This window comes from Tiliqua scincoides, chromosome 13, assembly GCF_035046505.1.
Source record: "Tiliqua scincoides isolate rTilSci1 chromosome 13, rTilSci1.hap2, whole genome shotgun sequence".
NCBI lineage: Eukaryota > Metazoa > Chordata > Lepidosauria > Squamata > Scincidae > Tiliqua > Tiliqua scincoides.
This window is the reverse complement of record NC_089833.1, coordinates 2,025,689-2,040,479: the sequence shown is the minus strand read 5'-3', so window position 1 is coordinate 2,040,479 and position 14,791 is coordinate 2,025,689. Positions and strand designations below refer to the sequence as shown.

General features: G+C 49.3%; 1 protein-coding gene across 1 annotated transcript in view; it reads left to right on the top strand.

Moving 5' to 3' along the window:
- SYNGR3 (synaptogyrin 3) overlaps positions 1–8,841 on the top strand; it is a 30,295-nt gene extending 21,454 nt beyond the window's left edge. Inside the window, exons 3-4 of the mRNA XM_066609428.1 lie at positions 2,504–2,640; positions 5,402–8,841. Coding sequence (XP_066465525.1) covers positions 2,504–2,640; positions 5,402–5,611 — 347 coding nt within the window. The 3' untranslated portion in view covers positions 5,612–8,841. The remainder of the gene's footprint in view (positions 1–2,503; positions 2,641–5,401) is intronic.
- Positions 8,842–14,791: the final 5,950 nt, after the last annotated feature.

Here is a 14,791-nt window from a genome sequence, read left to right as displayed (position 1 = left end):
CCTTATGAGGAAAGACTACAGCATTTGCAGGGACTGGAATGCACTCACCATTCCCTGCAACAGTATCCTGGGGTTGCGGGGAGCCCTGCGCAAGTGCATGAGTGTCTGCAGGGCTCCCCGGCCTCCAGAAAGTGAAAGCAGAGCGATTGCGCTCCACCTCCACAAAACCGGAAGTGGAGCGCGATTGCTCCACTTTCACTTTTAGAAGGCTGGGGAGTCCTGCAGATGGTTGCGCAGGGCTCCCCAGACCCCCAGGACGCTGCTGCAGGGACTGGTGAGTGTATTCCAGTCCCTGCAGCCCCCCTTAGCGATGCGATCCTGGGGATTGCGTTGCTGCCTTCCCCCTGCCCCCACTGCCTCCTTCCCTCCCTTGCAAGGACTTACTGCAGCCTTCAAACTCCCTGAGAGTTTGAAAACTGCAGGTCTAGAAAAATGTGCCTGAGCGGGGACATGATTGAGACATGCAAAATTATGCAGGTGATGGATGAAAGGTGTTCTTTTCCCTCTCACGCCACCCCAGAACCACTCTGGTGGGGACATCCACTCAAATTGAGTGTTGGAAGAGTTGGAACAGACAAAAGAAAATATTTATTTGCCCAGCATGTAATTAATCTGTGGAACTCCTTGCCACAAGTTAGCACTTGACCTGGATGCTTTGAAAAGGCCATTGAACAGATTGTTGGATGAAAAGTCCATCCCAGGTGTCAAGCCATGATGGGTGTGTGCAGCCTCCTGGTTTTAGAAGTAGGCTGTCTCCGAATACAGGATGCAAGGGAGTCACCACAGGATGCAGGTCTCTTCTTGCTTTGTGTGGACCCAGAGGCGTCTGGTGAGCCACTGTGGAATACAGAAAGCTGGACTAGATGGGCCTCTTTTGGCCTGATCCAGCGGGCTGTTCTTATGTTCTTATTCTGCAGAATTTGCCCTCAGTATCTAGCCCTAAAACAAAAAGAAATGTTGTAATATTAGGAGGGGGCATGAGGTAAACCCACCTTATTCTTTAGTGTGATCATCGTCTGGATCAGGACTCCCTGACCTGCTTACAAGGATAAAGGCCAATGACGTAATCAGTCACATTAGCTTGGTCCTAAGAAGAGGCATTCCCTTTCACTCTCACACAGGAGGGAATGCCTCTTCCAAAACAGCAGCTGTTCTTGCATCTGGAAGCACTAGCTAAAAACCAGGGAAGGTTGCCTTTTTCTTCATAGCTATTGTTTGGCAATGAACTGGACAACACTTTATTTTTTCATATATTTGTACAGGTAGCAGATGCCATCTTGGAAGACGCATTCCCGCCTGTGGGGGTGAAAATGGGGAGTGCCTCTCCTAAGATGTCACCTGCCACCTGCTGTTTATAGAAGTACATATATGTATTAAAAATGGATACATGTGAGAAGCAATTTATAGAAGTAACAACATAAAACAATGGCTTCTTGTTAGCAACCTCTTTCCTTCTTAATTGAGACAAAAGGTTGCGTCAGCTAATTCAGGGGCTCACCTTAGCGTGTCATGGCACGCTCACAAAGACGCTGTGGGATGCTCTCAGTGGCCCCTCCTACCTGTTCTCCTGGGCTCCACCATCTTGGATTTTGCAAAATCTTATGAGATCCAAGATGGCGGGGTTCAAGTCTTGCACAATTTGGCTGCTGCCATCTTGGGTCTTGCAAGAGCTCACAAAATCTTGCAAGATTTGGGCACCGCCATCTTGAATCTCACAAGATTTTATGAGATCCAAGGTGGTGTCACCCGGCTGAGCAAGGAAGAAGAGGCTGCAGGGGCGTCTTGACCCAGGTAAGTTTGGGAACCACTGAATTAGTCCAACAGAAGAATTGATTTGAAATAGGCCTCCTAATTCTGAAGCCCCAGCCCTAGATGCGCAACTGCTCTGGAGGACAGCAAGTTGCTGAAGAGTTTTATTGATGCAGCCTGCACATTAGCCCAGCTTTGTGCTCTCCGGTACGTCACTCCTTCAATCAAACTGAAGTGCAGGTACAGCCAAAGGAAGGACAGCCTTGACAGTTCATTGTCCCCTGGAGGGTGATACAGCCTTATACAAGGAGGGTCACAAGCGGCTGGCGGCAATAGATTTGCCTTGTCTGGTATTTTGGTGCTGCCTGGCAGCTTCTCTCGGGTCTTCAGCTAGAGCTCTTTCCCAGCTCTGCTCCTGGAATCCTTTTACTGGAGATGGCAGAGGTTGAACCTGGGATCAAAGCACAAAGCGAGGGCTGTGCCCCAGAGCTGGGCTCAACCAGTTTTTTGAGTAGTGCTCATGTATTTTACTGATCGCAACCCAGCTTGTGACTTTCATTGTCTCCACACCAGGAAAAGCTTCTCCTGCTCAATTTTTTTCCCGTTAAAGCTACAAGAGCCTTGCGGGGGGGACGGGGGACGACCCAGCTGGCAGCCCTCTGTGCAGGAGGAGGGAATGACTTCTCCCGAGGTTCTGGGGCTGGCTTGACTCTCCCAGCAAAGCAGGACACTGATGGGCTTTGCTTCTCCCCAGGGTTCTGGTCCTTCCTGTGGTTTGTGGGCTTCTGTTTCCTGGCCAACCAGTGGCAGAAGACGCCAGTCAGCCCAAAGACCGGTGCAGACGCTGCCAGAGCCGCCATTGCCTTCTCATTCTTCTCCATCATCTCCTGGGTACGTTTTGGGGGTGTGGCGTGTGCGAGTTGCAACAGGAGGGAGTTCTATTTTCAAAAGTTCAGCCTTTCTCTGGTTTGCACTGCTGTTTCCTTGCCACCACTTTGCTCAGCTTAATGGGGGGGGGGGGTTAATAGAGATGGATGGGACCTTCAAGATCATCAAGTCCAGCCCCCTGCCACGATGGGGAGTAGAGCACCTTCTGAGGCAGACTGTTCCTCCACCGCATGGTTCTTGTCATCAGGAGTTCTCCCTAATGTTTAATCAAAATCTCCCTTGTAATTTAAACCTGTTTGTTCTGGTCCCGAGAACAGGCCTGCCCCACCCTTCCCAAACATTTATAGTTATCAAGTTGCCCCTTCACCATCTCCTCTCCAAACTAAAACATGCCTGGCCCCTTTAGCCTGACCCTCGCCATGCTAGTCGCCCCCTCCCCCGGATGGGGGAGGAGATGGGGTGGGGGGGTTGGTCAGGCCTGGGAGAGGGGTGGGATTGGTGGTGCCAGTGTGTACTGTTTCCAACACCCTCCCTGGACCTGATCCACCTGCATGTGGCTGCTGGGGCTTACCCAGGGGCAAGGAGAACAAATGTCCCCTTACCCTGTGGAGACCTCCAGCAACCAAAGTTCTCCCGCAGGATGCAGTGTGGCCTGTGCTGGTGCTGTGGCATCACCGTGTGGGAATTTAGTTAGGTTGGGGCTGTCGATAGCTTGGGCAGAATTTTCACTGTGTTGCTTTGTCGAGGCCAGAAGCCCACAATAGCCGTGACAGCAGGGGCCATCTTGGCTGAATGGCTCTCCTCCCCTTTTTGCTTCTCACTGCTGCTCTCCCCTTCTCCCTCTTCCCCTCTGCTCTTTTGCATCCAGGGAATGGGAGGACATGGATAGTGCAATAGGAGGAAGAAGGTAGAGCACCCACTGATGATATCCCCCCCAAGGGAGGGGGGACAGGCCGGCCACTGGCTTCAATCCAGGAATCCCTGGGAGGCACTAATGCCTGTGTTAGTGGTCCCTTCGGAGCCCACACGGCCATTTAGTGCATGATCCGGGGCTGCTGAGCTGCTGTGAAGGCTCTGACAGTCCCAGCAAGACACTCTTGACTTGTTCAGGACTTTCCTCTAAGCGCCTGTCAGGAGTTACAAATAGAGATGTTAAATGGGACGCTCTGATCTAAAAGGGGAGGGAAGCTCGCAAGACTCCCTTGCATCTCCCGCCGCCATTTCTGACCTGAATATGCAGAACCTCAAAAAGAGGGGGAGGGCAGTTTGCCAAGGAGGCACAGAAGAACCGACCCACTTCCAGCCCTGCTGAAACGCCAAGAGCCACGTCCCAGCCTGGCCCTCCAGAGCATGGACTGCAATTTATTGCTTTAGTTCATACCCTGTGTTTTTGGTCCCAGAGGATCCCCTCCCTCCAAGCAACCTTGGAAGAAGACAGAAGTCCTCTTCCCATTTTTGGTGTCCATGGCTGAAAACGGGGGGTGGGGGTGTCAACAAGCCCTGCTCCCAGATCCAACATGCTCAGGAGCTGAAATGTTTTAAATTTAAGGGCGTTACTCCCCCTGCAGCTCATTGGCCTCAGTAGGGATGCTGTCCCTGGAGGGAGTGGGGTGCAACAGATCGCACAGGGCGGGACTTGTTGGAGAGTTCCCCCCTCTCCGTAACCATGGATGAGGGCTAGGTGGCCAACTGTGAACCCAGGACAGTGGTGAGAATGCCTTTCTGTCCACAGGGTCTTCCAAACAGGGCACCAGTAAGTCCCATGATGCAATGGCCATGACATTAGACGGCTAATTTAAGAAAGGATCCTGTTTGTGGGAGGCTGCTCTGTTGAGAGGTCATGGCTATGCCCTCAGACCTCCTTTCTGGTTGCAGTCCAACTTTCCAGTGCCCTCCACAGAGCTGCCTGCCTGCCCGCAACCCAGGTGCACAGTGGATCCTCTTTATCTGCAGGCACAGCATCCGTGGATTTGAACATCCACGGATGCTGAGCCCACACCTCAGGGGGGTCAGAGAGTCTCCTGGAGGTGACCAGAAGTCACTTCCAGTTAGCATTGGCAACTTCCAATCACATCTGGGAGGTGTTCTGAAGTGTGGGGGCCTCTCAGATGCTACCGGAAGTTGCCAGCGTGAACCAGAAGTGGCTTCTGGTTGCCTCCGGGAGGCCTTCTGCTGAAAGGGTCTGGTGTGGCCTCCAGGTAAGTTATTGCAGCATCATGACCCTGGCACCCCGCAGATTTCAGCTTCCACTTATTTTGGTATCCACGGGGGGGGGGGCAGTCATTGAAACAATCCCCCACAGATACCACAGGCCCTCCATACTTTAGACCCAAATTGAAACGGTTCCACTTCCCAGGTCTCTCAGTTCAGGTTGCGTGCTGATTTTGTCTGCTTACTCCTCCGGAAGGCGGTTTGTGCTGGTCTCTGGTTACCTAATGTTGTGGTCAGGCTGCCGTTACCCTGTGCTTGCGACTTTTTCCTCCCTTCTTTATTGGTTGTTTTCCTTCATAATTGTTTTAGTGCCAAATTTCTTAGACATCCTGGAGTTGTAAGGAGTTGGGACAGAAATATATGTCAGCTTAATAGAGCTTCCATGTTCCAAGGCAGTCTACCCCAGAATCTTAGGTGCTGGGGAGGGGCTGAGAGCAGGGAGGGCTCTGACTTTCCTACCTGCTTGGGGACTGGGTTGATGGGCCAGCCACGTTGTGCCAATAGATGGACTGCTGGCAGGACACCTCTGAACCATTCTCCTTTTCCCTTCCAGGTTGCCCTGACTGTCAAGGCCCTCCAAAGATACCAGCTTGGGACTGACATGTCTCTGTTTGCTCCAGACCAGTTCCCCACCGACCCCAACGCGGGTTATCCGGGCTACCCTACGGGCAGCGGCATAGAAAGCACGGAGACTTACCAGAGCCCTCCCTTCACTGAGACCCTAGACACCAGTCCCAAAGGCTACCAGGTGCCAGCGTATTGACGGGCAGGTGGCGCCCTGGAGATTGTATAGAAAACGGGGGTCCGTGCCCTGAGAACTGGGCCCGGCTCCGTTCCACAGTGCAGTATAGTCAACTGATCAGTTGCCAGGTGTATTCCAAAAGTCCCATTTGTTTTTTGGGTTTTTCTCTTTATTTTTTTAACGTGGCAAGTGAACGTGCTGGGTTAAACTTCCTCCTCACTAGTGGTCCAGTGAATTCTCTGTACAGTAGCATTGGTTCTTGTCTTCCCTGTCCAAGGTATTTTTATATGAAAAAAAGCCCAACAGTGTTCCCTCTAAGTGTGAAAACTCTAGGAAGGCCCTACTCCTGCCTCACCAGCTGCCTGGACGATGTTTGATTGTGTAGCATTTGTGTAGCTGAAAGCGCACAGCTGAGCTGGTGATAGGCCAGCCAGAGAGAAACCCCTCTAGCCAGAGGAGTGGAGACTTGAGCTCAGGGCCAGCCCATCCCTGAGGCTGTCAGAAGTGGTCAGGTGGTGGATTGGTGCGCACGCGCGCGCATGCACGTGTGTGTGTGTGTGTGGCTGCCTTCATCCCTTCAACTGCCTGTGCTGCTCCTTCTCCTCCCTGGAGTCTGAAAGGAAAGGGGGAAGGAGCAGAAGAGGAAGTATGGAGAACTAGAGTGGCAGGCTAGAGGGTCTCTCCCCCTCCCTCTCCTTCACACTTCTCAAGAGGCAAGAAGGAAAGGAGGAGCAAGAAAATAGTGAATGGGGCACCCCCCTGCATGCTGGAATGGCACCCCCTCAGGTGCTGAGAGATTTTGGCCCCTCCCTTCTTTCCCCTCATAGTTTCAGGGCTAAACAAAATGGCTTCCACGATTTTTGTCAGAGATAACCTTCCACCTCATCCTGCCTCCATTTTCTAACATTCCCCTTTCAGAGTCCTAGAAAAGGTGGTTTTAAGGAATGTGCCAAATTTAAAAGCCAAAAAAACAATTACAGTATTTTTATTTTTGTGTCTGTCGGAGTCCCTGCGTCGGAGTCCCTCTCGGAGTCCTTAGCTGAGTGAATTGACACTGCACCTTTTAGCTTGTGGCGATTCTGCAGTTCTGGATTGCAAGTGGGGGCTTTCAGGTGGCATCTACATTGTTTTTTTAAAACCTCTTTAGAGTGGCATGAAATTTTTCCGATGGGAACAGTTCTGCTGTTCAAGTGGCAACCAGGACAAGCCTCTTGCAAGTGGAAATGTAGCACTTAGATCTCTCAGGTGCTCCCCTAAAACAGGGCAGAGCAGCTGGCAGCCTCCCAGCCATGTCCTGCCCCATGAGGGCTGGAGACTGGCTGCCCAACCCCCTCCCATTTTCCCCCATGCCAAAACCAGAAGTATCGGGTGAGAGTGAGAGGTGAGAGTTGGCAAGAGGAAGGCAGAACTGTGAATCTTGGGGAAGCAGCCGCTGAGGTGATGGACTGGAGCGGTGGGTTTGCCTTCTCAAAATGGTGCCTTCCAAATAGGCAGCAATTGCCACTGTTGACAGAGCATAGCTACTGGGTACCCTCTCTTTACATTAATGATACCAAAATCTTAACTCCTGCCAGCCTGTCAAGAGTTGAGGGGGGTCGAGTCAGGTTTATCTGTCTTATAAAGGAGAGAATGGATGTGAACATGAGAAGTTGGGTTGGCCAATGGACGTAAAATTGACTGGCCCACCAGTTGGGGAAAATGGCTGCCTCTTTGATGGCTTTTAGCAGCCGGGGTCGATTATTTGACATTGAAGCAGCTACATATGTTGTTGGTTTCCTTTTAGCTGCGATGCTGAGTATGGAAATCCCATAGCAGAGAGAGGGGCACCAGTCGGAGAGCATTTTGCGCATAAGAACCTTGTGTGTGTGTTGTTAAGGCATGTCCCCCTTGCACATGGTCCCGACCCTTGCTGAACCAGCAGGATATCTGAGGATACACTGCTGGCCTCTACTAGAGCTAGATTGGAACAACATTTCTGCCTTGAACACTGAGCTTTGGCCATGTAGATGGTGGAAGCTGCTCACATTTACCTTTGTAATACAGGTTTAGAGTCCACCCTTTTTATCTGCAGGGGTTCCATGACAGGATTTTGGGTTCCACTGATACACAAATCTGTGACCACTTTTGGTTTGTTTGACAAGCAAACCAGAAATGACTTTCTCCCAGTAGCCACATCCTTAGGCCCTTTCGATGTGTCTGAAAGTAAACAGATTCTGATGGAAATCCCATTCAAAGCATGAAGGGTAGCTGAACTGCAGTGGATCATGGTTCTAGCAGCCTAGCAAATGATACATGATGCCTGTTTGGTGCATGGATTTCTTTAGCTGGATTGGGGCCCAGGATGTCAGCTTGCTACATTTCAGTAAGCCCCAATCCTGCAATCAGCTGTTAAAAATAACATCTACTCCTTTAGTAGAAATTTTTTTTTCTGTCACGTAAAGTACGTATGTTCATTGGAAATGAGCAAATTCCAAGTTCCAAGGTACAGGCTGCCCTTTCTATCCACAGGACCCCTCACGGATTTGCAAATCTGCCAATCTGTGCCACTCCCGGTTTGATAAGCAGATCAGAAGTGGCTTCCCCCGGTATCCACAGTGAGTCAAATCCATGGATGCCAAATCTGCAGATACTGGAGGTAGACTATTCATACTTTCCAGGGCATGCATGTTCATGCCATATTCAAACAGACTTTTCTGAGGCACGAGAGGTCTTTAAATGGTGAATGTGCCCTTGATGAGTCAACAGATACAAAAGTTTCACAAGGCGAACAAAATTGACTGCCACTGAGGAGGGTGGCACTGAGGGTCAGCCTTGAAGGCTCCAGAGGGGAATGCAATTGAGTCAGTCTTGCTACCATTAAAAAAAAAAAAAGACTCCCACCCCTGAACAGAGGATGGTTTTCATACAGGGTACAAGCAGAGCTGTAGCAATATTGGCCTTAGAGGGAACACTCGCGTCGTAGCAGCACACAAAAAAAGAAAAAAAGAAAAAAAAGAAAAAAAAAACAAGCTGGTGTTTAAATATTTTAGGGGGACAAAACCTATAACAAACTCAAATGTTTCTTGCAATTGATTGTATATGTGAAATGTCTGTTCAGTACAGTGTATTTTTTCTAACTATAAAGAGATTCATTCCAGAATATCCTTGTATTACATGTAAAAAAAAAAAGCAAAACCAAGAGAGCTGCGTTCTGTTTTACTGGTGGAACTGTCTTGGTCAGTGGTGTTTGTTTGCTGTATATTACAATCTTGAATGTATGCACCTGATGCCTACATATGTATTCTCTTTTTTTTTTTTTTAAACCCACCCCAAACATTGATGGAAGACCTGACGGAACGGATGCAGTGGTTTGCCTAAATCAGGAAGATCCCATGTAGTATGTCTGCAGTCCAGGAGTTTCTCCTGTGTAAACCTTGTTGAAATGAACAGGAGCAGGGCACGACCGTGATGGTGGAAAGCACCACTTGGCTAGTGCCTGCAGTGATCAGGCTTTTGCATCGCTCCTGTCCGTTTTCATGGGTGTGCCACGGCAGCCAGCTCGGTTCACCCCCTAGTAGATCACAGAATCCACTTCCCAAGGCCTGAATTATTGGTGAGGGGATGGGGCTCGGGACTGATGGCAAAGCAGGCTCCCAAATGCTGAAATTGAGGGTACAAAAAATATGCAAGGCAGCCTATAGGTGTACAGTGTGAGCCTTGAAATTCCCCCCTCCCGACTTCACCTCTCCAAAAGTGAGCATTTCGGCCTCCTTCCACTTGCAGGCAAACTTTTGCAGCTGCGATGGGGTGTCTCAGCACAGGCCTGCCCCCTTACATGGGGGGGGGGGAAACAGCCTCTTTTGCAGCTTTTGAAAAGGCTAGTGGGGGGGGGGCAAGTGACACACACACACACACACACACAATTTTGATAAAATGAAGCAGAGGGTCAGCAAGTGAGGCCTTTGAAGCCTTAGAAAGGCATTTCCAGTTTTTGTGAAAACCAGAAATACCTTTCTACGGCCTCTGGCAGGTCTTCTAGGGCCTTTCAAGGCTCGGGGAGGCTGTGCCAACCTCCCTTGACCGCAAGGCCTGCTGGAGGTCCCTGCCTGCCTCAGGATCCGCCATCAGGGGTACAGGTTAGAACCCCCTCAAGGCATGGTACCCCAGGCATGGTACCCCTTAGCTACACCACTGGCTTGTGGATTTCAGCAAGGCTGGCTCCCCCCCTCCCCCCGCAGACAGGGTCTGCAAGGATCACACAGTGCAGCCCTTCTTGTATACAGGTCTAGCCTTTTATTCAGATTTGGGACCTGTGGATTCAACTCTCCAGGGGTTCAGAACCTGCAATGGAGGGCTGGACCTGAACTCCCAGAGGTGTTCTCTGCATCCAGTCATCATCTTGGCCCAGACCCGCTAATCCCTGGGGTTAAGTATTCACTGGGAGGGGAGGGACAGATCACCCCCAAATACCGAGGTCCAACTATAGAGGGAAAACAGCTCAGCTGTTCTTGAACAGTCAAAAGAAAGGACATAATCCAGACTCTACCTGCAGGGGCCACAGTTTTGGAATCTGTCATCTAGTGTCATTGGCGCTTTGCAGTAGAAAGCAGGCCTCAGTCCCAAGGGGTTCGCACTCTAGCACAGGCACAAGGGGGCAACAGTGAATGGGAAGGGGTGGTGCCCATCTAGATGGAGAAGAAATGTCAGTTCACATACATGTACCTCGGCAGAGTTGCAGGGTTTAAGGGGTGGGGGTCAAAGTTTTGGGGAAAAGGGTTTTGGGATTTCGAGGACAGATGGGGTGATCAGGTTGGGGTGATCAGGGGGTCTCAGGCTTTAATTCTCCTGGGAATTAGGAGAAATAAAAAGGTACAAAAAAGCTGCATCTCTGAAGGTGGGAAAGAAGGTGGAGAGGAAACATTTTCAAGAGAATGAATGTGAAGATTTCAGAGCAGCTGGAAGAACTGGGCTGGGCTTATGCTTGAGCCAGACCACAGACCCAGATGCCAGTGCAAAGCAATTGCCAGTTGCCTTCAGGTGGGGCCAGTCCAAGGTATTGGGCTTCACTCTGCTTTAAAGTCACAGCTCATGACAGTGCAGCTTTCAGCAAGGGAAAGAGAAATACAAGGTTTGGCTAGAATTGTTTTTTTCAGGAATTGCAGTGCCTGGTCGAGGAAGCCAAAGTGCAGAAGTCCCACCACACCAGTGGCCTTGGCATGCGATGCAAGATGCTCTGGGAGCCATAGGTTGACTGCCAAAGCAGTCTCTTCACCCAGTTTTGGCTTCCATGTTTTACACCAGAGGCATTCCCTAGAAATCAGCCACGTCACTTATTGCAGAAACCGCACGTAAGTAAACTGATAAAACCAGATTAGCCACTGGCCGTACAGGCACAGCAAGGGGTGTCACTTTGCCAAATTTTTATGCTACTGGGATAGAGACAGATTAACTCTCTTAGGAGAACTTTCAGCTGACTACACAGAGCAGTTATGAAAGCCCTCTACACACACACACCCCCATTGCCTCCACTGGCTTTTCTTGCAAAACACAGCCAGAAAAACCTGTCCTAGTTTTTCATATTCTGAGGGGTGAGAGAGGATAGGAGAAGGAGCAAAAGACAAAACCAGGCTCAGGAGCCCCTTTTTGCTTCCATTTCAGCTCCTTGCTGTTTGCTGCAGTACACCTGCATTTCAAACTCACATTCTTTTGTCATTTTCAGTAAGATACCAAAACTGTGAAGGTACCTCTCTTCCAAAGCAGACTGCTTAAAACGGGGGGGGGGGGGTAAATTGCAGTTGTTAGTAACCCAGTAATATGCAGTTATAGTAGACAAGGGAGTCTCGTGAAGATAGGTCCTGAAAAGGTTTACAGTTTGTTGTATATCACTTGATAAACACGTTGTGCGTTCTTTTAATTGTGTTGCAACTGCAACTTTTAATTTTCCAATAAAGATTTCAAAATGAAAATAATAATAATAATAAAAAACTTTATTTGTATCCCGCCCTTCTCCCTGAAAGGGACCCTGAAAGGGAAAAAGCCTTGGAACTCTTTGAAGATGCTGTTGGGAAGAAGGGACCATGGAGATTAGGAATGGCCAATGCTTGTTAAAACAATTTTGTTGACTTGCAAATAGCTGGACCACCTGTAGAATGAAAACCTGTTAGGCCACCTGTTAGAACCAAAACCAGGCAAGGACATTTTTACAGAGATTGTTTCTTTTAGGCTTCAGATGGCCAAAGACAGGCCTGAATGGACAGGCTAGCAACTGGTGACTTGTTTACAAGGCTAAACCAACTGTATGTGCTGCTTAATTATTGAGGACCAGTAACTGCAGCTTAAGACAGAAATAAACCACAAGTTAAGGGGGAGAAGAGGGTCACACTTGAAGGCATAGTGCAGCATTTTTTTTTTTTCATCACAAGGATTGGAAAGGCAGGAATTTTGTGGATGCTCAATAAAAGCAATAGATAGAACAGTGCTGGACCCAACCGCTCAGTCGCTCTGATAGTTGAACAGAGCTCAACCCAGTGCTGGATTTAGGAAAAAGCCAGTGGTTCCCAAACTGTGGCTCCCTGGGGAGCCACAGAAACCACCCATGGGAACCATGGAATCTTTGTGAAAAACCCACTGCCCTATACAATGTATAGGATTGTAGCCCTAATGAGGAGCCACAGCTGATGGCCCAGTAGGTCAAGGGAATCACCAGTTGAAAATGTTTGGGAACCTAAACAAAAGCTAAACAAGCTACAGTTTAGGGCAGGAGTTCCCAAACTCGCCTGGGTCACGACCCCTCCTCCCATAGCTTTTTCTTCCCGGCTCAGCCAGGTGCTGTCATCTTGAATCTCGTGAGGTCCAAGATAGTGGCACCCAAATTTCACAAGATTTCATGAGATCCAAGAGGGTGGCACCAAGTAGGCACCCCTGTGAGTGTGCCATTATGCCCTAAGGCAGTGGTTCCCAACCTAGGGTACATGTACCCTCAGGGACACTTGCCAGGACCTTTAGGGGTACTTGAATAAAGATGGAAAAAGGCAGAATGCTTCCTGGGGCTGGCAAGGCAGGAAGGAAGGCAGCTAGCTAGCTGCAAAAGTCCCACCAACTGCTGTTTTCTGGTCATCAATTCATGTATTATCAGATATGAATCAGTAGTTGAAAATATAATTTGAAATAACAATAACTATATTAACTAAAACCATTTTGCTGATATGAGGGTACAGTTTATGGAAATGAACTGCCAAGGGGTACACAAGTGGAAAAAAAATTGGCAACCAATGCACACTTTGGGAACTCCGGCATAGGGCCTCACAATCTGCAGGGGCCTAAAAAAATTTTTTTAAAATTGGGGAGGGGTCTTTTTTTCAAATGACTTGTGCAGAAATTTTGGTGTAGTTTTTTTTTTTGAACAAGAGGCCTTCAAGCTTTATACAGTGAAGCTCCTTATCTGTGGGTTTGACACCCACAGATTTGAATCAACACAGGTGCTGACCCTGTGCTGGAGAGCCTTAAGGTCCTCCCAGACACAACTGGAAGTACTTTCTGAATTCCCCCAGAAGGCCTTCTGAAGCCTGTTCACACCCAGGAGGTCATGTGAGGGCTGACTGTGGATTTGATTATCCATGGAAATCGGGATCCAGGGATGTCCTAAATTGATCTTCTTCAGATGCCGTATAGCTCTTAGGGCCTCACCAAGTCTAAATCCGGCATTGGTTCCACCTCAACCATTTTAATGTTACAAACTCTTTGCCAGTGAAACTGCCTGCCTTAGAAGGTGCTATTCTCCATCACTGGATAGAAACTGATCAGAGATGCTGCAGCCATAGGCAGCCTGCGTTGGCAGGGGGTTGGAAATGATCTTGTGGTTCCCTTCCAGCTCCATGATTTGATAATGGAAGGACTCCACGAGAGCAAGTATTCCTGAAAAATGGAAACCACATGCTCAGAAGAGATCTCAGTGCACTAAGGAATTGGTGTGAGTTTGGCATTGTGAGGTTTTGGCCATTGAGATGGCAGACATACTTGCTCCTTTCCCAAATCCACTGCAATGCTTGTCATAGCAACCAGCGGGCAGGCTTTGCAGTTCCTCCAGCATCCCCATTGCAGTTGCAGACACAGACATCAGTAGGTAGAGTTCTCTGTTGCCTGGTCCTTTGCTAAACTTCATTGCAGTTCTGGACACAGCCACTAGCGGGCGGGTTTCTCTGTCCCCAGGTTTACAAACTCTCAGGGACAGTTTCTTGTGGGGGCAGGGGGGAGGCAAAACCGGAGCGTAATTGCTGCGTTTTCACTTTTCAAGACCTGGGGAGCCCTGTAGACCCTTGCGCAGGGCTCCCTGCACCTCTGGGAGGCTGCTGTAGGGACTGCAGCCCCCTGAGCAATGTGATCCTGGGGATCGTGTCCCTGCCTTCCCCCTGCCCCTTAAGGGGAAAGTAGCCAGGGCTCACAGGCTGGGGAATCATGACGCCCCCCAGTTAGAAAAGCCCTGCCCCAGCCCAATGCAGTTCCCTCCCTAGCGCTAACTGAGGTGGGCTACTATTAGGAAGTTCTGTATCTGTTAATGAAGATGAGTGCTGATCGAGGCAACGGTTTTTTCTGAACTGTATCAGTGACAGAGCAGCATCCGAGTTCTATTCTTCTTGAAACTCTGAACAGCACTTTGCACATGCTCAGAAGCACCCTTGTCACCTTTGCTTCTCATGCCTTGACACTGAAAACACACTCTGGGGATAAACCTTTTGGTCCAAATGAAGTGGTGTCAAGATGTTTCTCAATGTAAATATTCTGAGCCAACGGATTGGTTTTGCTTTGGACTGCTAAGAACCCACAATGCAGAGAACAAACAGGCCAACCACACAGGTCTGGTCTCCATTTGAACATGGTTGGAGCTCAGTTTTGCTACATTTCATAGCATCCTCGAGTTTTGAGGCAACTGATGTCAATTAGTTAAATTAATATTAAAAACTCTCCAAACCCTGAGTTGATAATTAGTTTGCATTTGGGTTGTGACACCCAATTTAGCTCCGCATTTTTTGGGCAGGGGCACCCAGATTGAAAACTCAGATTTATACACCTGCCTCACTTGTTTATTGGCTCTGCAATGGCCAATAGTACAGAGAAGCTTGCCCTCTAGTGGCTGTGACCGGAACTGCAAAAGGATTGGGGAAGTCACAGACCAGCCTGCCCTCTAGTGGTTGGGATGACCAAGACAGAGAACTCCATCATGAC